We start from the raw sequence: 27,734 nt of genomic DNA on the forward strand, positions 1-27,734 counted from the left end.
TATGCTGGAGATAGAGTTGAAAGGAAAAGCACTTCTGGAAGTTGTCAATTTCTTGGAAGCCACCTGATCTCCTGGTACAACAAGAAGCAAGCTACCATTGCCCTCTCAACAACAGAAGCAGAATATGTTGCTGCTACTGGTTGTAGCACACAGATGCTCTGGATGAAGAGTCAATTAGAAGATTATCAGATATATGAGAGTAACATTCCTATCTTCTGTGATAATACTTCTGCTATATGTTTATCTAAGAATCCAATCTTACATTCCAAAGCTAAACAAATTGAGATTAAACATCATTTCATTAGGGACTATGTTTAGAAGGGTGTTCTTTCTTTAAACTTTGTGGATACAGACCATCAATGGGCTGATATCTTTACAAAACCCCTTGCTGAAGATAGGTTTAAGTTCATTCTGAAGAATATCAGCATGGATTTATGCTCAGAATGAGAAGATGAGAAGTTCTGACGTATGGATAAGTTCTGAAATGTGTTTGGATTATTTTATTATAAGTTCTGATTGAGATCATTTAGAAGTTCTGATTCTGTTATTACTAACGTTTCATTATCTAAGTTAATTCAGAATCTCTTTTAAAGTAAAACAGTTGTCACCAGTTGTTCTAGAAGATGAACACGTGTTCACTCTACTTGGACAGGCATGCGTACAGTTGAGGAGACGCCGCCCTAGGTAACTGTGCAAATCATTTCAAATTTCACATTATCTCTCCTGACGTCATCTCTTCATTAAATGCATTTGATTCCATGTTGTCTGTAATCATATTCATTCAAACACGTATTGCATTTCATTTCAAATCCGTCCCTTTATATACTCCTCTCCACATTCATTTCAACTCTTTACATTCTCTCTCTCTTCATTCATCTCTCTCTCTCCTTTTCTTTCATTGTTTGCATAAACCCTAGTTCTTAACCGAATCTCAGAGAATCTTCATGCTTTCTTCATCAAGTACTCAAAGAAGAAAAATTTCATCTGCTCATCTTGTTCATCGCAAATATGGCTACTCTCCTTTGAAGACATGTTATATTCTGTCAACGGAACTGAAAGTTCTTTGTGAATCATTGGTGGATTTTGAAAACCTAAGGATACATGGTTTCAATACAAATGCTGAAACGATGGAACAGGGTTGGTCAAACTACCTTGAAAGACTGGTTGGACCAGTATATCCTTATTTAGTAAAGGATTTCTGGGTTCATGCAACGGTTACTCCAACAGCTATCATCTCTTTTGTGTTAGGGCATGAGGTTATGATAACTGAGAATTTGATCAGAAAGCTGTACAATCTAGAGGATGAAGAAGGAATCACAGGTGCTCTTCCTGGAAGAGTTGATTGGGAAACAATTGATAAAGAAATATCTACTGCTTCTGATGTTGCATCTCGTCAAACTGGTTCGTTGAAGCCGTTCTGCAGAGTTTGGGCTGAGATTATTCTGGGATCTCTCTATCATAGAAAGCGATCCTTTACCTCTACATACATCAATCAGGATCAGAAGTTTGCTCTCTTCTGCATTGGAAAAGGAAATGAAGTTAATATCTCAAGCATTCTTTTTCAACATTTGAAAACAAATATTGAAGAATCACGAGATGAAGAACGCCAGAAGTATCCAGATTTCAAGAAGAATGCCATTGCTCTTTCTAGAATGATTTCAGACATTCTGATAGAAAGTGACATGTTGGAACTTCTGAGAACTGTTGGTATGCCAAAGTTTTTTTGTGTCATTCAAGGACACAGTCTGAATGCTTTTGACCTATAAAGGATGTGTCTGATTGAGAATGTAACTTCTGTTCCCAGAATATTTCCAGATATTCTGACGAAAAGAGTTCTTGTTGAAGGTTTTTCTCCTTTGTTCAAAGAAGAGCTTGACAAGGCTATTAAGCGTTATTTGAAGGCTTCTGTCAAAGCTCAATCTTTTGTTGATCCTGCATGAATTCGAGGAAGAGTTCTTCCTTCTCTGGCTGAGTTGCAGAAGAAGGAACAGAAGAAGAAAGAAGCTAGATTGAAGAGAAAAGCTTCAGAAGAAGAAGCTAAGCAAGCTAAGAAGCAGAAGATCACTTATGATCCTCTCAAAGTAAATTCCAAAGAATATCATGAGAAGCGCATCAGGGAATCTTTTCGTGCTTTAAGAGCTGCTCGTTCCTCTCAGAAAAAGCCTCCTCCTTCTGAACCTCATAACACTTTCTCTATCCCAAACACTTTTCAACCACCTCCTTCTACCCTTATCCTAAATCCCCAACCACTAAATGCCTTTCCCCCAACACCTTCTGATATTCCATCTTCATCTACCCTCACCACAGAATCTCCACCTTCTTTAACCCATTCTTTACAAAACAGAGAATCCAACCCTTATTCCCTCTTTTACCCTGACTATCGCTTCACTTTTAACCCTCCTGAACCCACCATTCCTATTGACCTTGCCTTGTTCAATATAAAGTTCAGAAATAGGATGGAAATTTTGAGAGCTGCTCATGACTCCAAGCTGGATCATGTTGCTATTCGAGGCTTATGGAATCACTTCAGAAAGGATTTTCATAATGATGCACTGAACATCCAGAAGAGATGTATTTCTTAAGCATCTGGATCTTCTGGTTACTACTTGGATCTTGATGATGGTAAGTACTATCATCCAATCAGAAATTGGAGATCTCTTGAGGAGGAGAAGTTTGTGGATGAATTAGAAGATGAACCCTGCCTGACTATGGTCGTTTGGAAGCCAAAATATCCTATTCTGACTGGAGATTTTCAGTGGTTGTTCAACTGGCTAAGGGAGAATCCTTCTAAGAAGGCACCTAACATGGTCATTCCTGAAGTTGTCTACCCTTCAGAAGTTGTTGCTCCCATTCCTCCAAAGAATCTGTCTAAGATTCTTCAAGCTCTAGAGAAAGAAGATTCTGTGATCCCTGATCCAGAATATGCTGAAGATGCTTCTGTGTCAGAAGCTGATGTTGAGATGGAAGATGCTGAGAATCATCCTTCTGAGAAAAGTCATGTTCGGGAAACTCAAGAAGATGTTCTCACATTGGATGCTGCTGCTGGTAATGCTATCCCTCTGAACGATAGTTGTGCATCTTCTTCTGCTGAACCCTTCGTTCTGGTGAACGCTATCAAGGCCCTTCAACAGAATCAAGATGTTCTAGCTTCTCGCCTGGATAAGCATGATGAAACACATGAGGAATTTAGATCCTTCATGAAGAAGCAGTCTGAAAGTACCTCTAAGATTCAAGACCTTCTGGCCAGATTAGTTTCTAAGCTAGGCTAGTCGTAGTCCTTTGGTCTTAGTTGTTTCTTTTGCTTTTTGCATCTGTTTTTCTTGCATCTTCTGTATCTTCTGATACGTCTTGATCTATCAATGAATCTTTATCTTCTCTCATTTTGTTTTTTTTTTCATCTGAATCTTTTATGTTTTTTGATGTTATGACAAAAAGGGGGAGAAAATGTGATAAATGATTTGATTAATTATATCAGTTGCTGGGAGTAAGTCTCCACATTTCTAACAAAATTTGCAAGTTATGTCTTTGAGATTTTTGCAGGATTGAAGACATTCTGAAAAAGCTCAACATGAGAAGCAAATACATGGGGAAAAACAATTCTATATAGAAACATGCTCATGGAATTTGAAGCAAGCTTAGCGCTGTGAAGCTTCAAGATCAGAAGCAAGAAGGAAGAATGTTTTGATATTCTCGTGGCAGAATATGCTCTAGCACATTCTTATCCCTTATATGTTCTGATGCATTTTATGTGTTCTGACACATACTATATGCTCTGATACATATCTTATGTTCTGATTCATTCATGCTCTGACTTTTGTCGTTTAGTTTGTTCTGAAACATTTCAGGATGTAGAGATGCTCTGATGATGCTCTGGTACATTCAACAATGTTCTGATACAATCTAGCATGCAATGATTCAAGAAGAAATTCAAAGCTCTGAAGCTGTCCTATGGAAGCAAGAAGCAGAAGCTCTAAATAGTCTGAAGTTCTAGGCAGATGTGAACGTCTCAACTGAAATGGAAAATACTCAGGGAAGTCCTTTATTTATAAATTTCTTCCAGTATTTATTTCAGGGGGAGATTATTAATCTAAGGGGGAGACATATTCACACACTATGTTTATATGCTTATGCTAAAACTGTGTAATTGTCTTTAGCCGTCTGATATTCTGATTGCAAATTCATATCATTTATATATTTTTTTGTCATCATCAAAAAGGGGGAGATTGTTAGAACAAGAATTGTTCTGATCAATATTCTTAGTTTTGATGATAACAATGTATATGAATTTTGTATAAGACAATGTGGTACTCTAATCCTATGCATTTCCATTTCAGGAAATATATAAAGAGTATGCACAAATCAACGCAAGAAGCACTGACTCAGAAGGTTCAAGTATGCAACATCAGAACATGCTCTCGCAAGACATCAGAAGATGGTCAAGCAGAATCAGAACATGGTCTATTGAAGCATCAGAAGAACTTGAGTTCAGAAGCAGAAGCACTAAAGTTCTTATGGTATCACGCTAGAAGCACTTCAAGGTCAGAAGACAAGAAGATGCTCTGCACCAAGCTGTTATGACTCTGATATATTCAAACGTTGTATCTACAAAGATCAGATCAGAAGCAAGTACAAGATGGCAGGCTACGCTGACTGACAAAAGGAACGTTAGAAGCTATTAAAGGCAAAGTCAGTTAAAGCAGGAAAAGCAAGGCTCGAGGTAGTTGACAAAAGAGTGAAACATTAAATGCAATGTTGTACGGATCACGCAACGCATTAAATGCTCCCAACGGTCATCTTCTCAAACGCCTATAAATAGAAGTTCTGATGAGAAGCTGATTACAACACTTTGCGCAAACATACAGAAACGCTGTCAAATTCTAAAGCTCTCAAACTTCATCTTCAACCTCACTTCATTACTGCTGTAATATCTTAGTGAGATTAAGCTTAAACCTTAAGAGAAATATCACAGTTGTGATTATAGGTTTTTAAGAAGCATTGTATAACTCTTGTAAGAATTTGTTTACATTCATTTGTAAAGATTTAGAGGAGATCAAGTTGTGATCATATTCTCTAGAAAGTCTTAGAGGGTATCTAAGCATTGTGTTCCTAGAGTGATCAGGTTATGATCAAAATACTCTAGAAGACTTGGAGGATATCTAAGTGGAAAACCATTGTAATCAAGATTGATCAGTGGATTAAATCCTCAGGTGAGGTAAATCACTCTAAGGGGGTGGACTGGAGTAGTTTCGTTAACAACGAACCAGGATAAAAATCATTGTGCAATTGTTTTTATCTTAAGAGTTTTTAAAGTACACTTTTTCAAACCCCCCCTTTCTAAGTGTTTTTCTATCCTTCACCTTTGACTTTTAGGATTTTAGATCAAGCTATGACTTTTAAGGATCAATATCATCAATATATGATTATTGAAGTATTTTGACCAAAGAAAATCAAGAAAAATCATCAAGGATAAAAAAGTCAACAAAAAGTCAAACTAGTGCATTTTGACCTAGTTCATGGATCTCAAAATTTCACCTACACAACTCAAAAAACTTCCAACATGAAAGTTGTAGATCTCACCAAATAAAACAACTTCTTACATTGCAAATTTTTTTCAAGAGATCAATCATTTAAGAGATTTGAGTTTTGGAAGTTATAGGTCATAAAAACTTAGAAACTTTTCTAAGTGTTTTTAACTTAGTTTTCTTCCAACTTCAGGCCCATTTTTCACAAATTTCCCAAATGATTTTGAAGAAACTCCAAACTAATGAATTGAAGTACATGTTAAGGGCTTTCCAAATTATGCTCAACCTTCTCCAAATTCATTTTGAGCTAGGAGTTATGCTTGTTCAAAGTTGGCCTCATGAAGAGAAATTATAGGTCATGTACAATTTGAAACTTTGAAAATTTGTGCAAATACCTCTACCAATTGATGCTACACGATCCATAACACATAAGTAAATATGCCATGCATTCATTTTCATCATTGCATAAGGATTGAAGAATATTCCCAAAAACAAAGGCATGTGATTATGTAATGATTACATTTGGGAATTTATGGCAAATGGATGAATCACCAAAGGAATCTTCTCCCAACCAATTGAAACTCTCCTCTGCATCAGAATTGTCCCCTAAGATCAGAAGAGATCAATGGATAGGGAGCTAGCTCGAAAAAGCAATGATCACATTTGCAAGATTCCTTGAATTTCTTCATGGCCAAGGAACCAAGATGACTTCACTAAGCAAGCTCACTCCTCTGCAATTACACTGAACTCTTTGCCTATAAATACAAGTGCATACCTCAGTATTGAACACACCAAAGCAACTCTAATTCTTGCTTTCTCCTTCTCTCCCTCATGCTTATGGTTTTCAAAAGTTCTTTGGCAAGAAGAATCGAATTCTTCAAACCAGAGCTCTTCTTTTGAAAGTAAGCCTTCTAACATCTCAAGGAGGTTCATTAGAGGTGATCCAAGCACCTGGATCACTTCTGTAAATGCAAGAACACCATCTTCACTTTCACTTTGGAGCAAAGTCAGTTGGAGGCCTGTAGATCAATTCAGGGGGTGTCAAACAAATTCAAGCATTCATACACGTTCCTAAGGGTGTAGGGAAGCTATCCAGATGGTCACAGCTCATCTGTAAGTGAAGAATCATCATCTTCAATTCCTACTTGAAGCTCAAGCAAGAGGGGTCGAGTAGATCATTTTAGAGGTTTTCAAAGCAATATAAGTGCCCAGATAGCATCAACAAGGTCCCAGGAAGCTTTTGCAATCATTCATTCAAAGCCAGAAGCTCTCCATCATCATCACGATCTTCAGTTTCAGAGGTAAGTTTTTGAACTCCACATCTTTAATTTGTGCACTCTTTTTGTTAAAACTCGATACCATTTCATTCAGCATCATCAGAGGATTAAAAACCCTCTATCATCATCTGTTTATCTTTCAGTATAGTCATTTAATTTAATTTTCAAGTTTTAGGGTTCTTCACGTATTATAAGTAATTCAGTAGCTATAGCCAATTATAGTTTGTGATAGTTATATATTTGGGTTCGTGAGAGAAAATGGAATAAGTTTGATGTTTACATCATCTGATTTGGTTGAGAAATGAGAGAGTTGGAATTTTGAATTGAGGGAAGCTGGAGGTTGAAGACGAAGATGGTGGTTGGCGCGCCATTTTCAAACATTCCTGGTCAAGTTTAAAATATATTTAATACAAGGTATTCATATAACGAATACATCGTTATAGCCCAGTGGTAAGTAGAGTTTGTGTGTTGCGCGTGCCCAAGGTCTGGGGTTCGAATCCCCCTCGCCCCAGACCTTTTGATCCTTTTATTTTTCAAAGGTTTTCAACTCGTTTTAAAACAAAATTAACTGAACATGCTTCATAATCACCAATTGGCGCTTGGCCCAGTGGTGTTATTTTGAGTATGTGACCTTAAGGGCGTGGGTTCAAACCCTCCAAGGACCAAACTTTTTTTTTAACACCTATTTTCTTTCATTTTCTTTACAAACTTCACACAATTAATTCATTTATCAAATTAAATCATTTTTACTTCATTTTTCACACACTTGTCATTTAATATATCTATTTTATGAATAATCAAAAAAATCACAAAAATATTATTTATTTCATGTGTTTTTATTAAGTTTAAAATGGTGTGTTTTAAGCATTTTTAAATACTTTAAATATATATTTTTTCATTTGTTTTTTTTACCTAACTATTTTGAGAATAATTTTATGGTAAAACCCTAATCATTTAGGTCTTAATTAGGTATAGATTTTGTTTTTACCTTAATTAAGTTGACTTTTGTCAATTTTCAAAACTATTTTCAATCTCCGATTAAACAGACGATCAAGGTTTTCAGACAACAAAACCTTGTATCATTTCAAATCATTATCCAACTATTTTCATAAACAGTAAATCATTTTCAATGGGCCTCGAATAGAGTGTAAGACCCAACACCTTTTTCTTTTCTTAGTTTGTTTTCAAAAACTGTATTTACAAAATCTTCTCATCTGTTTTCAAAACATTCTTCTGGTATTTGAAGGGCATTATTCCAGGTGAAACTCTTTAGATACCTATTGACCTAATGACCATCTTCACTTCTTCCGTTTTCAAAATCCTTTAACTGTTCATAATAAATATTCAACTGTTATCAATAAACAACCAAGCTACTGGTAAGGCTTTGTGCATACATCTTCAAAGGCATCCACTCCATCCAGGTTAGGCTTTATAGCTTTCAATTTACAAGCTTTCATTTAAATTACTGTCAAATATAAACTGTATATATATTAGGACTACGTTTGAGTATAAACCTTAGGACAGTTAAACTATATATATATATATATATATATATATATATATATATATATATATATATATATATATATATTATAGGACTATGGCCTAGGATTGAGAATGTCTTCCCGATGAAGGCTCTTTCCTAATTAGAGATCTTTAGTTCAAACCCTCAAGATGAATTATTCCCGGTGAAACATCTTGAAAAAAGCCTTAGAACCCAAATTAGGACACATCCACCCAAGAGGAATTATTCCCGGTGAAACCTCTTACCCATTTGCTTAGAGCCAAAATAAGTTCAAAACCACATAGCTTTCTCTTGTGCTATAACAAGGACCATCGATTAGCCTCCTCTTGGGCTTTGTACAAGGACCCACAGGCTTCTTAAAAGCATTCCCAGCTTCCTCTTGAGCTTGTATACAAGGACCCATCAGGTTTCTTATAAACATAGGAACAGGTCTTTAGTCACCTTTTAGCCTACCCTGGTGAGTTTCTTCTATTCTTAAAACCAAACTTTAAACAAGCTAAGAACGTCTCAATCTCAGTATTAAGTTCACCTTTTGGAATGAGAGACATGGACAGTCTCTGTCACCCTTATCTCCATTAATTTTCCTCTTTAGCAGAGTCTAGGATCCATATCTGCCTATCCTCAGTTAGTGTCAGCCTTAATCTTGGGCTTTAAACAAGAAGTCTCAAATAGTTAATCATTCTGCCATCATTCAAAAATCCCTGGAAAGGGTTAGCCTCCATTCGTTCCTTCATTTTAACATAATTCCCTGGAAAGGGTTAGCTTCCAAAAAAAAATTAAACTTTCAAAAGATAAAACTCTCCAGCAGAGTAAAACCCCTGGAAAGGGTTAGCCTCCAAAATCAGTCCTCTAAAGTCATAATTCCCTGGAAAGGGTTAGCTTCCAAAAATTCAGCTTTCAAGAAGATAAATTCCCTAATGAGTCTTTCACCATCAAGTAGCCACAACCTTGGGCTTTGTACAAGGCATATAAACCACATTTCCTGTGTCAAAAGATTCCTAACCTTTAGGATCTTTTCCCCATAAGAGTCATCCATATTCAGTTTTTCTCAAAAGTCAGCCACAACCTTGGGCTTCATACAAGGCAGAAAACAATGTCTTCCCTAGCAAGAGTCAGCCACAACCTTGGGCTTTATACAAGGCACAAAATAGAGTCTCCCTATGTAGAGTCAGCCACAATTCTAGGCTGTGTACAGAACACAAAATATAGTCAATCAAAAAAGCCTCAAGCTTGGGTCTCATACAAGCCAGCTAAAGTCAAATCTTTTATACAGTAAATAGATATAGCTTATCTCTATAGAGAGATATTTCTCCTATCTCACCACATTAAAACAAACAAACATTTACATTTTAATTTTAATCAGTCTCCCATTTAGGATTTTGAAAGACATGCTCTGGCTAGTTAAACCAGGCATGTGTAACTTTCCCTAATTTGGTTGAGCATCTTTCTTTCATTCAAGAGGCAGTTGACTGGTATACTTGCACATACACAAGTAAGGTCCCTCTCTTAAATGAAATGAATTCAACTTTTCTGTCACTTTAAATGTTTGTGGTGGAATAGTAGAAATACCTCTCTGTAAAGATGATTTCATGTCTCTTTACTGTAAACAAGGATTTAATTCAAGTTTCAACCTTGAGCTTCAAGCAAGGCACCCAAAAATAATTATTTTCCCTAATTAGTTCTCCGAACTACAAAAATCTCTGACTTCCATTAGGGATATGTAGGCATGAGGTTCATAAGGAATCTCAGCGAGCTAATAAAAAAACCAAAAATAGTCAGTATGTCTGTCTTTTCAAAACAATTCAATTTTCCCTCATAATACAAAAGAGAAACTTTCCCAATCAATTAGCAACAAACACAAACACATAGACACAGAGAAGGTTCCCGTAGAGTACTACGGATATGTAGGGTGCTTAAAACCTTCCCTATGTATAACCGACCTCCCGGACTCTAGAATTTCTAGTCTAGGTGAATCCCCACACTTAGCAAACTCCTAGGGTTTATTTGAGATCTTTTTCCCCTTCCTCTTTCGTAGGATAATTAAAAAGTTCGTGTGCTATCGTAGGAAGAACTGAAATAAAATTCATCCCGCCACGGGCGCATTCTCCTTCCAAATTTCGCGTGAAGGGTCTAGCGTGTCGTCCTCCCAAGTGAAACGGGAAGGTAAAAAAACGACACCACACCCATTAATATTAATATTTTGATCAGTAATTTCATGTTTCTGTAATATTCAATATTTTTATCAGTAACTTCATGTTCCCGTTAATATTCAATATTTTGATTAGTAACTTCATGTTTCCGCTAATATTAATATTTTGACCAGTAACTTCATGTTCCTGTTAATATTCAATATTTTTATTAGTAACTTCATGTTTCTGTTATTAGTAAATTCATGTTTTCGTTAATATTCAATATTTTGATCAGTAACTTCATGTCCCCGTTAATATTAAGTAATTTTGATCAGTAATTTCATGTTCCCGTTAATAAATGAAGATAATAAATCTTTTCAAATTTAACGTGGGATATTTGATTTGGTCAATCATTTATAATATTTTGGATTCTTGGCAATCAAAGGAATAAATGACTTTAATTTGTTTTAATATTTATTTATTTTCATTCAAAGTAAATCAAACATAATGTATGTATATATTTGGAACGTCTTGAGGCCAATTAAAGTTTTAATTGTAACGAAAATTTGGATAAACGTTTTAACATTTTGAGGTCAATTATGTTCTAACGTTCTAACGTAATATAGGCCAATTATTTTCTAAAGTTCTAATGTAATATAGGTCAATCATGTTGTAATAATTTTAAGTATAAACCCTATATTAAAATAAATAATAATATAATAATAATATGAAATCATCACTATTAATAGTTAATAATATTATAATATCTAGCTAATAATAATAGTATTATAATAATAATAATAATAATAATAATAATAATAATAATAATAATATTGATTATTTTTATAAATGAGCGATTTTTAAATATTGATTATTAATTGGGATGTCAAAAGGAAGGCAACAAAATTTCATATATGGGAACCCCAAGCTTATTCCAGAGCTTGCAAAACATTTCTTACTACACGGCCCTGCCTGTGCTTTATACCTTCTCAACCACCAGCTCACCTCATAACAATTATCAACAACCTACTCATGAACATGCAAAGTCAAAGGAAACATTTTTAAAACAGAAGAGAAATGCCAAATTTCCATATAAGTAATTCCAACAGCACAAAAATATTTATACAAAATAAGCAAGAAAATGATCAACTAATATACCTCATCAAACTTTTCAAAATTCTGAGTATCGAATTCATCATTGACCTCGGGTATAAATTCAGCTTCAATGTGATATAGTTTATCCCATTCAACACCTTTGAAGAACCGATGAGCCTGGAGAGGAATTCAACACCAAGGTAAACTCAATATCCAAAATATATAATATAATAAATCTAATAATTTAAAGAAGAACACACCATACAACACCTTTATTTCATGTGTACCTTTTGATCCCAGCCTATTATTGACATTACATAAAATTCTACTAATAAGATCTTTGGCCTCTGGCGATAGCCCAACTTCCTCAAGAAATTTCAAGTGAGTTCTCCAGTTCACTATCTGCAATAAAGAGAAACCAAGATAAAATATCATGCTCTATAAATTTTATATATAAAAATATCTCAGTATGTTTGGTTTCTGTTTCCATCTTTTCATACATTGTTTTTACTTTTAATTACAAAACATCACTTTGTATCTATATTTCCATCGTGTTCTTTGAAAACATGAAATTTAGTGAAAATAAGGAGACAAAAAACAGGAGAGGAAAATGCCAAGCAGGGTCTAAATTATTATGTGTATGGGATTTGGTACTCTAAAGAGAAGGCTGCACTTTAAAGCATTGTCATTTTAATATCCACAAGTCTACTAATAAAGTAGGATGAGGATCTACTCTACACTTAATGGAAAATGTACCCCTAGCATTTAGGGAAGCTTAATTCAAGTTTACAATTAAATTTTCAAAATACATCAAATGAGTTGGAAGAATCATTTATATCCGTAAGTTGGAAGAATCATTTGTATCAGAAAGATTACCTTCCTACATGTTGTCATTGGATCATCAGAATAAAAAGGAGGATATCCCACCAACATTTCATACATGATAGCGCCAAGTGACCACCTGTGAATTTCAAAACAACCATGGTTCTGTCAAATAAAACATTTAACCCAACCTTATTGGAGTTTATTCACAAGTCCAAGTATATAGAGCAAAACCCAATATGATGGATTGTTTTCAAAAAAATTGTATAGGAAACAAAAATAAAAAGGAGGAAGTCCCAAGCTCAAACAAATAATAAAGTGATAATAGGTTGGAACATACTGAAAATATATCACTCAGTTAGGAATGAAAAGAAGAATAAACTCAGATGATATGGTATACATGCGTTAACATGCAGAAAACCCACCAATCACATTCTATTGCATACCCTTTCTCAAAAGAACTTCTGGAGTAATATAATCTGGTGTACCAACAGTAGAATAAGCCTACAACATTTATGCATTCACAGTTACAAGCACGCACAGGAAAATGTAAAGGAAGTAAGGAACAATATTTTAAACACATGGAGTAGAAGAAAGCTCTCTCCATTAAGATACCCTCAACAATAGAAATCAGCCACTAATTTCTCTCTTTTTTCCTGTTTTTGGTTGGGAAGGTGGAAAGGGTTTAACAGGTACAGTGTGTAAGCACATGATTTCATTACTTACTAACACTACATCAATGTTTAATTACATTACAATCAATAAATAAAGCAAGATTGAAACATAATAGCAGTGAACTTACAAGTGTCCTCCTGTTCTATCACTTTTCTCTTAATATCTTTACCTTGCCAAGAGTACAATACTCGTTCGCTCAAAACATCTGAAATCGTTACATCTGCAAATCAACCATCTAAGAATTGTCAATGCCTTATTCGGAACAGAGAAATGGCTTATTCTCAACTGGAAGAGAGAGACCGCACGCACCAGATACGTTATCCATATCAAATAGAAAGGCATCTGATGGCAAGCGTTTAACAGCGTGGTGAAAATCGCGCAGGTTAAAAATTTCCATAGGACGGTAAGCGATCATCAACTAGATTACCAAAAAATTCAGTCAGTATTCTTAGGGATCATAATACAAACATGTCTAGCGCATTTCGAATTTATCAATGTAATCGCAATTTATAAAAAGGTTATCGGTACCGAAACATTACCTCGCCAGAAGAAGTTAAACGATTCTTGGAGACATAACACAAATCGATTCTACCACTGAGAGTAGCAGATTTGCACGCAGAGGAAGACGAACTCGAAATGGCGTAGAAATTAGCGAGTTGAAGTAGTGACTGAAAACAACACGACTTGACCTGAGAAGATAATAATCCTAATCCTATATATTAAAGAATGAAAGCAAACTTACGAATTGATTGATTGGTGAATGCAGCCATCCTGTTATGGCTTTTACAGTGGCAATAGCTTCAAAAACCCCAACTGCATCAAGGCAGTGCCCTATCATAGACTGATAACAAAGAAGAACATATCCATCAGTTAATGACCATAGATATATAAAATATAATCAGCTACAATCTAGAAAACAGAAAGCTTTTGATCAGTGCATTTTGATGCACATTCCTTTATGTTTGTACTTAGGCATTTCTATGGTTTGATTTGTTTATTTTTCTATTTTATTATGTTTTTATATTTTAATTTATTTTTATTGTTATTTGATTTTCGTATTTAATTTTCAGCTTTAGCAGTCTGCACGGAAACGATCATAACTGGAGTTCCAGGAGTCCGATTGAGGCGTTCTAATAATCGACGGAAAGCTAAGAGAAAGAGCTAAGATTTTTATGTTGGAGTCGAAGTCAGAATCGGAATGTAGAAGGGCCAGAAATTTCGTTGAAGTTGCAGCACTAGTTTTAGTTAAGTTTCGGGTCAATTAGTAATGGGCCTGGGTTTTGTTTTTGACCCAGTTCGGTTGTGAAACGGGTTGTGCTATTGTCCCTTAGGTTAGGCAGCCACGAAAATACTGATCATCATCTTCCATTCACGAAAAAAAAACAAAGCTTGTACGAATTGATCCTTGGCGAACTAATCCTTTCGAGTGAATCTTCCGTATTCAGGTTCCAAAAAAACTATGAGATTATTATAATTTTGCAATAAAATTTCCTTCAATTATATATGTTGTTTATATTTTGCTTAATTTGATATTCAAAATATATATTGTTTGGTTCGATTGATTGTGTTTTCCAATTTATTTGCGTTTTATCGTTGCTTACTCGTTAATTCGCTGTATGCTTAACCGAATGCTTAATTCGGCAATGGGAAATATAATTGGTATAATATTGTTGCGCTTGTTGATCATATTATAATCGAACGGGAACGGAATCCGCTTAGGATAGTGAAATTATAATAGTCGATGATTAGTAGGAACCGAATCGGTAGATTGACTTATTTCATAATCACTTATTTCAAAACAGCTTATTTTCATAATCACTCTTGATAATCTTTTTTTTGACCAAACCAACCCCCCTTAATCGATTTAGCTTTTAGTTAATAAAATCAAGAATCCTTGCGATACGACTCGAGCCATTGTCGCTGTACTACGTTTTACAAAATACTCGTTTTTGACCCGCGCGCGATAGCGGATCAAATTGGCGCCGTTGCCGGGGATTCTTGTGAATATTAACTGATATTAGAGTCTTAGGTGTAGTGTTTGTGCGTTTTGGCCATAGGTTCCTCGCGGTTTCGGCCATAACGCCTCTAGAGTCGAAAAATCGGTTTTTGGGAAAATTTCACCGTTTCGAAAATCTGTCCCGACAGTTAGGTGTGAAAAAATTCCCCGATCAAAAGTCACGTACTACAGAGTAGTTATGTGACAAATTTTTCAAATCGCGAAAAAAGCCTTTTTACTATTTTTAATGATTAATTTTCTGTTTTCATAGAGTCGAAAAATTCCGAAAAAAAATATCAAAATTTTATTTTTACGTCATTAGATTATTTTCGGTGTCAGTTTATTTTTTTGAATTGTTTTTAATCGATTTGCTTCATTGTGTTGTTTTAGGGACATAGTTGGCATTTTCATGATTGTTGCTGCATTGCTGTGCACTAGTTCTGGCTACTAGGTCTTCCTGTCCTGAACTTGTTGCTTTTGATCCTGAGGTAGAGAGAACCTTGCACACACTTCGTAGAGCAGGCCAGGCTAGCAATAGTTCACCTTCACCGACCATAGTTGAGTCTGATTCTGATTATTTGCATAATTTGTTTGATTCTGACTCTGAAATTGCTTTTGAAATGGCTGAAAATAGAACTCTAAGGCAACTTGCAGCCCCTGATGTGAATTATAATGGCTTGTGTATTGAATATGATGTTGTTGCTGTTCCTTTTGAATTAAAATCGGGTTTAATACACTTGTTGCCAAAGTTTAATGGTCTTGCAGGTGAGGATCCACACAAACATTTGAAGGAATTCCAGGTGGTGTGTTCTACACCATTGAAGCCTGAAGGGATCACTGAAGATCATATCAAACTTCGTGCTTTTCCTTTTTCTTTGCAGGGTGCAGCGAAGGACTGGATATATGATCTCGAACCGAATTCAATCACAAGCTGGAATGCTCTAAAGAGAGTGTTCTTGGAGCGATATTTTCCTGCATCTAGAGCTGCTTCAATCCGAAAAGAGATTTGTGGTATTAGACAAGATAACGAGTCATTGGCTGAGTACTGGGATAGGTTCAAGAAGTTGGTTTCAAGTTGTCCTCAACATCAGATCACCGAGCAACTTCTCATTCAGTACTTTTATGAGGGGTTGTTACCTATGGATAGAAACATTCTTGATGCTGCTAGTGGTGGAGCACTTGTTGACAAAACTCCAGCTGCTGCCAGGGCCCTCATTGAAAATATGTCCTTAAATTCCCAACAGTTCACCACTCGAACCAATTCTGTCCAAACCAAGGGTGTACATCAAATTCAAGGTTCCTCGAATAGAGCTTTAGAAACCAGACTTGATGAGCTGACCGCTTTAGTCAAACAACTTGCAGTAGCAAAACCTCAAACAGCAACTGTATGTGGCATTTGTACAGCTCATGATCATCCCACTGATACTTGTCCTCTTCTGAAAGATGATACTGTTACCGAGCTGCCTCAAGCTTATGCAGCCAACCTTTATAACCAGAACAGGTACAACAACACCCCTGACTTGTCCACCAACAAATATCACCCCAATTGGAGGAATCATCCCAACCTTCGATATGGAAATCAGCAGCCCTCACAACAACAGCTCACCGTTCCATTACCCCAGCCACATCACACCCCTCCAGCTACTACTTCTGGACCATCCTTGGAAGATCTTATTAAGCAAATGGTCGTGAACAACCTTCAGTTTCAACAAAGAACCGACACTAGCATTCAGACCTTGACCACACAGATGGGACAACTTGCTACTCAAATAAATAATATGCAAGCTCAAGGTTCGAACCAACTTCCAGCACAAACTGTTGTCAATCCGAATGGTAATGCTAATGTCAGCGCTATTTCTTTGCGATCCAGAAAAGTTACAGAAACAGCCCCTGAAAAGAATAAAAAATTCATTGAGGTAACTTCTGAACTTTCTCCATCTGAACCTTCCCCTGCTGCACTTTCTTCTCCTTCTTCTGTTATGGTCGAAACTGAAAAAATTAAAGAAAAGGAGTATGTGCCACCAGTCCCTTTCCCACATAGAGTTCTAAAAAATAAAAGAATTGAGGAAGGAGACAAAGAAAAAGAAATTCTGGATATGTTCAGAAAAGTAGCGGTAAACATTCCGCTTCTTGATGTGATTAAGCAAGTTCCAAGGTATGTGTCATACCCCAAAATTTGCCCACACTATTTCTCCTATTCAAGTTTCAAATCCATATGCAAAGCTCCTATACAAATTCTCCTATACAAAGTTCTGAACTAGGGTTTGACTAATTCAATGGAAAATCATTGAATCAATGGCTCAAGGTGGTTCCATAGGGTCACCAACATCCCAAAGCATCTCTATGTAAAGGTTCAAGTCAAACAGAACAAATTCAGTCCCTCAAATCCTGATTAGGTCAACAGTCGACTCTCAAGGGCAAAATGGTCATTTCAAGTCAAAATACAGTCAAAGTTCAAGATATTTGGTCAACAACATCCTCATAACCCTAAAATCATCATTTGATCAAGGGTTGATCATGATGATGCAAAGAAAGATCAGAAAAGTCAAAAGTCAAAAGTTACTATTTTGGGCATGAACTGAAAAAGTCAACCAAACTTTGAAAATTCACCAAATATTCATACTTCATCAGAAAAATTCCCACCAAAGCTCATTTTGAAGGGAATTCACTCCTCTATCCAATGGTCCAAGAATCAAAGCTCATAGGTCAATAATTTAAGAGATATGGCTTCATACATTATAGGTCCTTTCCAAAAGTCAACAAAAAGACATTTTTTTTAAAAGGTCATAAAATGAGAATGGAAAATGATTTTGATATGGGATCAAAGACACTGGTTAGAGGACTCTCTAAGGTTTCTAAAATGTCCTAGAACACTTCCATACCTCAAAAATTGAGGGAGATAGGCCTTGTCAAAGTTAGGTTATTTTGGAGGGAAAAATGTGAAGGATCTCAAATATTTTGCAAATGGACCCAAGTTCTTTTGATCCAATCTTGCTATACAAGTCATCTAGAAGCTCCAATTTCCATGTCACGAATTATGGATGGCTAATTGATTTTATATGAATTTTTTCATTAAAAATTCAATATTAATCAAATATTTTGAAAGAAAATAGGAAAAGATTGATTTTATTTTGTTCCAATCAAATTAAATCATCATTTAAGTCCCATATTTGATTCAAATTCATGGTCAAGAGGATTGGAAGAAAAAGATTGAGATTTGGCCACATTTAGAAACTTATAAAATCAAATTTCAAACAAATTTCTTCAAGATCCAATTTCAAGATTCAAAGAGATTTGATTCAGAATTACCAACCCTAATCACTCTCATATAAATACATAACAAGTCCAAAGAGCAAGGGGACGATTTTCGGCAGCCTCAAGAGAACAAAAACCGAGAGCCAAAAGGGAAGAAAATTTCCAAACCTAACTCGAGCTACAAGCCAATTGGAGGTGTTTCTTTGCTTCCAATACGTTCCTTGAAGGTCATTGAAGCAATTCCAATCCTCATACACGAAGCCAATCACTCAGAACATACCTTAATTCCTCACGGTTTGTGAATTCTGAAATCCTTTCGTTTTCATTGAATCATCGCATATAATTGCATTTTAATTACATATTCATGTTCATGTTGATGTTTTGATCGATTCTGGATCCTTAATCGCGTTTCTGTGATGGTTTGAGTCGTATGCCATAGTTAGGGTTTTCGAGCTCTATTTGGGGCTTTCTGAATAAGGTAAAATTAGGCTTTGAGACAGGTACCATTGGATTTGTGTGGTTGAGACGAACGCAACGGCACCATCGCGCCAAATTTCTATGGTGTTTTTGGCCTATTCGCTATTTGGCAGGTGTGATAGGTACGAGTTTCTATAGCGCTACTGCAAAAAAGCGCTATAAAAAAGTGTTTTCCAGATTTCTCAAGGTGGAAGACGATGGCGTGTCGCTTCCTGATTGGCTCCTCACGCGCGCGCAGCATATTTAAAAGTTGGAGGATTCGGTGTTTGGCAGTCCACGCGTGCATGATACACCCTCATTCCTGCAGTCGTCAGATCCGTATCCAGGCTCATCCAACACTGCAGATGCGCAGACCCACCATGATTCACACACCTGCGCCACACTGAATCAAAAGTTAAGTTTTTATAAATTTTTTTTAATTTTAATTACGTAACCTATTTTTTTTAATATATATATATATATATATATATATATTGTTTAAATCTTTTTTTCTTTTCTATTATATAGAAATTAATAATAATTATTATTTTGCTATAATTATTTATTTTGTTCGATGTATTATTTGTTTACATATTTATTTATTATATATTTATTTTCAAAAATCATGCATATTTTATTTCATTCATAAAAAATTCATAAAAATCCATAAAAATTCCAAAAAATTTATTTTCACACTCGATTTAATTTTCTCATCCCGATTTAATTAATTAGGTCGCAAGACCAATAATTAATTAAATCGACTTATTATTATATTCCATTTGAATCTTAACCAGGATTGATAATACACTAAAAATATTCTTTGCTTTTCTGTGCCTTTTCAGGGTTAGCAACATGATTTCTCCCGACTACGCGCCTTGCATTCTACGAAGCTAAGTTCTAACTTCTCTTATTTGATTATTTATTTACCTCTTATTTTATTTAATTAGGGTTTGATTACCCTTGTCAATGAAATTCCTCTACACTCACGCCTGATTTGTTTCTTTGCTCATTCCTAACGGTCAGAGTCGATGCTTCTGGCAAACCCTTGCCCTCAACCCTGTCAGGCAAATGCCAAGCTAAGTACCTTCTCCCTATTCTATTTTTTTAATTTATTATCCTATTTTCTTTTGTAGTTAATGAGGTTTGCCCTCGAATTTGATAATGCACTCACTATATGTTTTCTGTCTTGTCTCTTTCCTTTTCAGGGTTTATCAATTGCCAAAGCTACGTTGTTGGTAACCCTAAACCTCATTTTATTTGATGCTTTTTATTATTATTATTTGTGTCAAACCCTGATAAGGGATCCGCTGGTTACAATTTCCCGCCCCCTTTATTGCTTTATATTATTGCGTGGTTAGTAATCTTAGGGAGTGCAAGCCTTAAACTGAATTAGAATAACTAATTATAAGATAAATATTATCTGAATATAATCACGTGATTGTTGCACACACGCACGCTTTTGGGGTAACCTCTCTGTTGCCTTGTTGCCTGTTGCCTTGTTGCCTTCGTGTTTTTTTGCAGAATAAGCCATGTCCCTCGAATACGAGGATACCTCAGCCTGTTGCCTCGATAATTAAAAGGTCATACGACCCTAAATGATGCTGCCTTCGATACACTAACATGACCTCGACCCTCGGAAGTTGCCTACGAAGAAAGGCTGAGGTATCTTCTGGTTGCCTAACGAAAAATGGCTTATTCTGATCCTTGCCTTAGACTACCTGCCCCTCTATGGCATGGGACAGTCTTATGGCAAAGGATGCTTCGATGACCCTTCAACCTCCAAACGAAAGGCTTCTTGCCCTCTTATGGCAAGGATAGACCCTTTCATTCTGAAAGGCTAAAAAGAGACCTATCATCTGAGTTTAAGGTAATTGCCCCTAATTGCCTTGCAATGCTCAAACTTTCATTATATTCTTTCTCATAATTTTTCAAAAAAGGGCAACGCTCATTTACGAGCTAAAGTCCCTATCTCTTTCATCTACATTTTCTAAACAAACGAGCAAGCAAAGCAATTAAGAGCCCATGGAAAACCATGGATGCAAAGGGTGCCTTACACCTTCCCTTTGCATAAATTACCCCCCGAACTCAGATTTTCTTTAAAAGGTTTTTTTTCTGTTTCTTTTTGCCTTTCTGAATTTGTTTGGATAAAATAAAAGTCGGTGGCGACTCTTGCTTAACCGCGACATTTCGATCGATAAAAAGTCAGTTCACCGTATTACAGTATGCAAAGTTTCTGAAGGATCTGTGTACAAACAAGAGAAAAGTGAAAGGAAGTGACAGAGTCAACTTGGGAAGAAGCATCTCTGCTTTCATTCAGCCCGAACAAAGTGTTTCGGCCATCTCTCAGGTCTTGCCACAAAAGTGCAAGGACCCGGGAACTTTTACTATTCCTTGTACCATCGGGGATAAGAAATTTGATAATTGTTTGCTTGATTTAGGAGCGGGCATTAATGTTATGCCTACTTCTATTTATAATAAACTTTGCCTTGGTCCCATGCAGCATACAGGTTTAATCGTTCAACTGGCGAACAGGAGCAATGCACGTCCCACCGGCATAGTGGAAGACGTCCTCGTTCAAGTTAACGATTTAATTTTTCCTGCAGATTTTTACATTCTGGACATGGAGGGAGAAACTAAGTCAAGCAGAGCTCCCATCATCTTAGGCAGACCGTTCATGAAAACGGCGAAGACAAAAGTTGATGTTGATGATGGAATCATGTCCATGGAATTTGGTGACATCGTCGCAAAATTTAATATCTTCGATGCCATGAAACACCCTGTGGAGGAGCATTCGATTTTTAACATTGAGTTGATTTCTGAACTAGTTGATGAGAGTTGATCTGAATTATTTGCACTTGATTTTCCATCTCTCTCTGATTTTGATGATAATTATTCATGTCCTGACTGCACTGACACTAACGTTTGTGTCCTTTGTGCTGAGATTGATGCTTCCTTGCAGCCTGATACATTTCCTACAGGTGAAGTTGTTACCGATGAGGCTGTTTTTGCCGTCGATGCTCTTGACATCCCGGCTGCCCCAAGCCTTCCATCCATCATTCAGCCCCCGTCCTTAGAGCTAAAAGAGCTCCCTGGGAACCTGAAATATGCTTACTTGGAGCATAATGAAAAACTTCCTGTTATTATCTCTTCTAACCTTGATTTCAATCAAGAAGACAGACTTTTGCAGGTATTGAAGAGGCACAAGAAAGCAATCGGGTGGACATTAGCCGACCTTCCAGGTATTAGTCCTTCGATGTGCATGCACAGGATTTTACTTGAGGATGGAGCGAAAACAGTAAGACAGCCCCAAAGGAGGCTTAATCCTTTGATTCTTGATGTTGTAAAGAAAGAGGTAACCAAACTCTTGCAAGCAGGTATCATTTATCCTATCTCTGATAGTAAGTGGGTAAGTCCAGTACAGGTTGTACCTAAGAAATCTGGACTCACAGTGGTAAAAAATGAAAAGAATGAACTTGTTCCCACTAGAGTCCAGAACAGCTGGAGAGTTTGTATTGATTACAGGAGACTGAACCAGGCTACTAGAAAGGATCACTTTCCTTTGCCGTTCATTGACCAGATGCTTGAACGGCTAGCTGGTAAATCACATTATTGTTTTCTTGATGGTTTTTCAGGTTACTTTCAGATTCATATTGCACCTGAGGATTAAGAAAAGACCACTTTCACGTGCCCATTCGGTACATTTGCTTACAGGAAGATGCCTTTTGGCCTTTGCAATGCTCCTGGAACTTCCAACGATGCATGATGAGTATTTTCTCTGATTTTATTGAAAATTTCATGGAAGTGTTTATGGATGACTTTATTGTCTATGGTTCTTCTTTTTATGCATGCTTGAACAGTTTAAGCTTGATTTTAGAAAGATGCATCGAGACTAACCTTGTGTTGAATTATGAAAAGTGTCATTTTATGGTTGAGCAGGGAATTGTTCTTGGTCAAATTATTTCTGAAAAAGGAATTTCTGTTGACCCTGCTAAGATTGATGTGATTTCTACACTGCCTTACCCTTCTTGCATTCGCGAGATTCGTTCTTTTCTTGGTCATGCAGGTTTTTACAGGCGTTTCATCAAGGATTTCAGCAAGATAGCTCTTCCGCTGTCGAACTTGTTGAAGAATGACGTCACTTTCGAGTTTGATGACAAATGCAAACAAGCGTTTGACTTCTTGAAGAAAGCATTGACCCCCGCTCCCATCATTCAGCCCCTTGACTGGACACTTCCTTTTGAGCTTATGTGTGATGCTTCGAATTATGCTGTTGGGGTTGTCCTTGCACAAAGGGTTGACAAGGCTGTCCATGTTATTTACTATGCTTCTAGGACTTTAGATTCTGCACAGTCAAATTACACTACCACTGAAAAAGAACTGCTAGCTATTGTTTTTGCTCTTGACAAATTCAGATCTTATTTGCTAGGTTCCAAGGTTGTTGTTTTTACTGACCATGCAGCTTTAAAGTACTTGCTGAAGAAGCCGGATGCAAAACCGAGATTGATTCGGTGGATGTTGCTGCTCCAAGAGTTTAATGTTGAGATTAAAGACAAAAGTGGAGCTGAGAACTTAGTGGCTGACCACTTGAGCAGGATAGAGAGAGATGAAGATCCTTTTCCTATTAAGGATGACTTTCCTGATGAGCAGCTGTTTCTTTTGCATGGGATTACACCTTGGTTTGCTGACATTGTTAATTTTCTTGTTGCTGGTGTTTTTCCTACAGGTGCATCTAGATCACAGGTTCACAAGCTCAAGAGTGATGCCAAATATTATGTTTGGGATGATCCATATCTATTGAAGTTTGGTAGTGATCAGGTAATCAGGAGATGTGTCCCCGACAATGAGATTGAATCTATTTTGAAATTTTCTCATGCATCTCAAGTCGGCGGACACTTCGATCCTCAAAGGACTGTGAGAAAAGTCCTTGATTCAGGCTTCTATTGGCCAACTATTTTTAAGGATGCTTTTGAGATGTATCGCACTTGTAAAGAGTGCCAGATAGCAGGTACAAACATCACTCGCAAGAGTGAAATGCCTCAGCAGCCTATGCTTTTCTGTGAGGTATTTGATGTATGGGGAATTGAATTCATGGGTCCTTTTCCTGTATCATTTGGTTTCCTTTACATTTTACTTGCTGTTGATTATGTTTCAAAGTGGGTGGAAGCTATCCCCACTAGGACTAATGATTCTCGAGTTGTTGCAGATTTTGTCAGGTCTAATATCTTTTGCAGGTTTGGAATATCGCGAGCTATCATAAGTGACCAAGGCACTCATTTCTGTAACCGCACCATGGAATCTTTGCTTCGAAAGTATGGAGTTGTGCACAGAGTCTCTACTGCATATCACCCACAGACTAATGGGCAAGCTGAGATCTCAAACAGGGAGATCAAACAGGTTTTAGAGAAAATGGTGCAGCCAAACAGGAAAGATTGGAGCCGTCGTCTAGAAGACGCACTTTGGGCTCAAAGAACAGCTTTCAAGACACCCATTGGGATGTCTCCTTATCGACTTGTTTTTGGTAAGGCATGTCATCTTCCTGTTGAGATAGAACACCGTGCTTTTTGGGCGGTGAAGAGTTGTAATTTGGAGATGCAACAAGCAGATATTGAAAGAAAACTCCAATTACAACAGTTGGAAGAGCTTAGATTAGAGGCTTATGAGAGCTCTAGGATCTATAAAGAGAAAACTAAGCACTTCCATGATAAAATGATTTCTAGGAAGGAATTCTCTGTGGGCCAACAGGTTTTACTGTTTAACTCTCGGCTTAAGCTTATGGCTGGGAAACTTCGATCCAAATGGATTGGCCCCTTTGTTGTTACTGGTGTTTTCCCTCATGGTGCAGTAGAAATAAAAAGTGCAGGTACTGACAAAGTCTTCAAGGTTAACGGGCAGCGGCTGAAGTTATTCCATGAAAGTCTGGTGCCTGAAGATGTCAGCATAGAGGAGCTTTCTTTGGAAGCACCTGACTACACTGCAACTTGATCAGGGAGTCTTTCTTTCCTTCTCTCTACTTTATTAGTAACGTCCTTTCATTGAGGGCAATGCTTAGTTTAAGTGTGGGGGAGGGAATCGTGTGTTTTATTTGTTTTTGTTAGTATTTTGTTTAATTTCAATCAATAAAAAAAATGCATCTTCTTGAAAGTTTTGGGCTACAGACTGATTTTGATGCACATTCCTTTATGTTTGTACTTAGGCATTTCTATGGTTTGATTTGTTTATTTTTCTATTTTATTATGTTTTTATATTTTAATTTATTTTTATTGTTATTTGATTTTCGTATTTAATTTTCAGCTTTAGCAGTCTGCACGGAAACGATCATAACTGGAGTTCCAGGAGTCCGATTGAGGCGTTCTAATAATCGACGGAAAGCTAAGAGAAAGAGCTATGATTCTTATGTTGGAGTCGAAGTCAGAATCGGACTGTAGAGAGGCCAGAAAATTCGTTGAAGTTGCAGCACTAGTTTTAGTTAAGTTTCGGGTCAATTAGTAATGGGCCTGGGTTTTGTTTTTGACCCAGTTCGGTTGTGAAACGGGTTGTGCTATTGTCCCTTAGGTTAGGCAGCCACGAAAATACTGATCATCATCTTCCATTCACGAAAAAAAAAACAAAGCTTGTACGAATTGATCCATGGCGAACTAATCCTTTCGAGTTAATCTTCCGTATTCAGGTTCCAAAAAAACTATGAGATTATTATAATTTTGCAATAAAATTTCCTTCAATTATATATGTTGTTTATCTTTTGCTTAATTTGATATTCATAATATATATTGTTTGGTTCGATTGATTGTGTTTTCCAATTTATTTGCGTTTTATCGTTGCTTAATCGTTAATTCGCTGTATGCTTAACCGAATGCTTAATTCGGCAAACGGGAAATATAATTGGTATAATATTGTTGCGCTTGTTGATCATATTATAATCGAACGGGAACGGAATCCGCGTAGGATAGTGAAATTATAATAGTCGATGATTAGTAGGAAACGAATCGGTAGATTGACTTATTTCATAATCACTTATTTCAAAATAGCTTATTTTCATAATCACTTTTGATAATCTTTTTTTTCGACCAAACCAAACCCCCCTTAATCGATTTAACTTTTAATTAATAAAATCAAGAATCCTTGCGATACGACTCGAGCCATTGTCGTTGTACTACGTTTAACAAAATACTCGTTTTTGACCCGCGCGCGACAGCGGATCAGCTTTCACCAGCAAATAAAAGCCAATGAGGAGAAAGTACCTTCGTGGCATTAATTTTGATGCCAGAGGTGTTCTTGAAAACCTTTTTGATAGCATTAATCTCTACCAAGCCCCCCACAAGAGTGGAAGTTGCATGTGCATTTATGTAGTTGACCTGAAAAGAAGCAAATGACATGCTTTCACTTTGTTAATTTATGGTATGCATTAATTAGTAAAAACTGACAAATCAACATGTCCTAACAAACTGTCTTTCCTCTTATTTCTGTTAGTAACTAAAGCCCCCTATTAGACCTGATGAATGAGCAAGTAGGTAGGTATAAACTGATTGCTGGCAGAGGAGGCACCAAACTTGGGCCATTATCCAATTAGTGCTTTTATTATGTTCTAACCACACAACATTTCTACCTTGTTGAGATATGATAGAACCGAGTAGCTTAGTTTTAGCAACAACATCACGTATTGTGAATATGCCGATCGAACCTTTCTCTTCTCGCTGCCAAAATTCTTTTTTCACCAACTTTGCACTGTATTCAAACATGAAAAAAGTAGTAGAAAACTTATAACATATCCACATAAATATAAAAAATATTTATAAAAAACCAATATAGTTAAGATTCAGCGGCATGCATAAAATCTGGTCTTCCTTCTTCGTAGGATTCTCAATGTCATCGTTGTTATCATCATCTACCTTTGCTTTCTTTGAGGTTTTCCCTTTAGCTTTACCGACTTCTTTTAACTTTTGCAATCCACTTAGCTTTTGCAGCTCTGGCACATACGCAGTTGTCTAAGAGCAATAACATTTGCAGATTAGAAATAAATGAAAGATGTTGGCAAAAAACAATAATGACAGTGTACAGAATGGCATACCCTGCCACCTACAGTGATGAAGTCAATTTCTTTCCCTGCAATCACATGGAACTGTATGAATGTTTGGATTTCTTATTATTGGACAGGAAAGAAGAGTGAGTTTCATATGGTGTGTATGTAGGCATAGCAAAAGAATCAGTAAATAAGGAGCCAAGAAAATAATTATAGATAAATATATCTTGTTTTATAAAAATTAGGGATTACGGTTTATAAATTCCATACCTTGAGTTGGATTCATCCATGTTCGTTTATAAATTAGTGACACCGCGTTTTTACGTGATGTAGTAGAACCGTGTTCTTGATGTCGCCGAGTTATTGTTGCGGGAGTTGTCGAGGTTGTTGATGACGATGATGAATATTATTCATAGTGGAGTTCGTGAAGGTGATTGAAGTAATGTTGCAAAGTCAAGTTGTGTTGCACAGATGAAAGTTTGTGAAGGAAGAGAGGAGAGTTCTAAAGGATCGAAGATCGAAAGTTGAACGGAGATGAAGAGATTGGTTTTTTCTGATTTTCTTGGAGAATGGTGATTGAAGATATAGATTGAACCGTTTTCGAAATGGAAAGACAAACAATCTATGTAACCGTGCATTGAAGGATTTGTAAAAATCAAATAAAATAGAGAGACATGGAGGTTGATGTGGAAAATTGTGGAGAAATTTGCTGATGTGGCAGCATCAGGATTAAGAAAAAGGTTAACTTTTCTTATATGATAGATTGATTTGAATTTGACCATCCAATTTTAAGTTTAAATTTTACAAATAATCATAGTACTACAAAAGTCCTACCACCACCCGGTTCATTCAAATTCCGTTTAGTTTGTGGTGTTTGGTGTACCATAGTCAAGTCATCACAATATTTATTTCATGGTCTTTGAATTCTAATGCATAGAAAAAGGAGGCTGAAAATTTCATGGGTG

At 36.4% G+C, this 27,734-nt stretch overlaps 1 protein-coding gene and 1 long non-coding RNA gene across 2 annotated transcripts; both read right to left on the reverse strand.

Moving 5' to 3' along the window:
- Nucleotides 1-11,368: 11,368 nt before the first annotated feature.
- On the reverse strand, nucleotides 11,369-13,707 carry LOC131628512 (uncharacterized). The gene is made up of 8 exons (XM_058899347.1): nucleotides 13,585-13,707; nucleotides 13,355-13,463; nucleotides 13,173-13,265; nucleotides 12,796-12,874; nucleotides 12,425-12,509; nucleotides 11,836-11,950; nucleotides 11,612-11,725; nucleotides 11,369-11,479 (listed from the first exon to the last, which is right to left on the reverse strand). Exons 2-7 carry the CDS (start codon nucleotides 13,458-13,460, stop codon nucleotides 11,700-11,702), a joined length of 504 nt encoding a protein of 167 aa, XP_058755330.1. The 5' UTR covers nucleotides 13,461-13,463; nucleotides 13,585-13,707; the 3' UTR covers nucleotides 11,369-11,479; nucleotides 11,612-11,699.
- Nucleotides 13,708-13,787: 80 nt separating this feature from the next.
- LOC131628513 (uncharacterized) lies at nucleotides 13,788-26,735 on the reverse strand. Its single transcript, XR_009291829.1, has 4 exons — nucleotides 26,639-26,735; nucleotides 26,356-26,474; nucleotides 25,991-26,104; nucleotides 13,788-13,886 (listed from the first exon to the last, which is right to left on the reverse strand). It is a non-coding gene; the product is annotated as an uncharacterized LOC131628513 (long non-coding RNA).
- Nucleotides 26,736-27,734: the final 999 nt, after the last annotated feature.

This window comes from Vicia villosa, unplaced genomic scaffold (genome assembly GCF_029867415.1).
Source record: "Vicia villosa cultivar HV-30 ecotype Madison, WI unplaced genomic scaffold, Vvil1.0 ctg.000460F_1_1, whole genome shotgun sequence".
Classification (NCBI taxonomy): domain Eukaryota; kingdom Viridiplantae; phylum Streptophyta; class Magnoliopsida; order Fabales; family Fabaceae; genus Vicia; species Vicia villosa.

What these genes read in the sequence shown, in the direction of transcription:
- LOC131628512 (XM_058899347.1), bottom strand. Translation starts at nt 13,460, where the DNA reads ATGATCGCTTACCGTCCTATGGAAATTTTTAACCTGCGCGATTTTCAC. An exon ending in TGATATGGATAACGTATCTG is followed by an intron (nt 13,266 to 13,354) that starts GTGCGTGCGGTC and finishes GTTGATTTGCAG; the next exon opens with ATGTAACGATTTCAGATGTT. An exon ending in CAATGACAACATGTAGGAAG is followed by an intron (nt 11,951 to 12,424) that starts GTAATCTTTCTG and finishes TCTTTATTGCAG; the next exon opens with ATAGTGAACTGGAGAACTCA.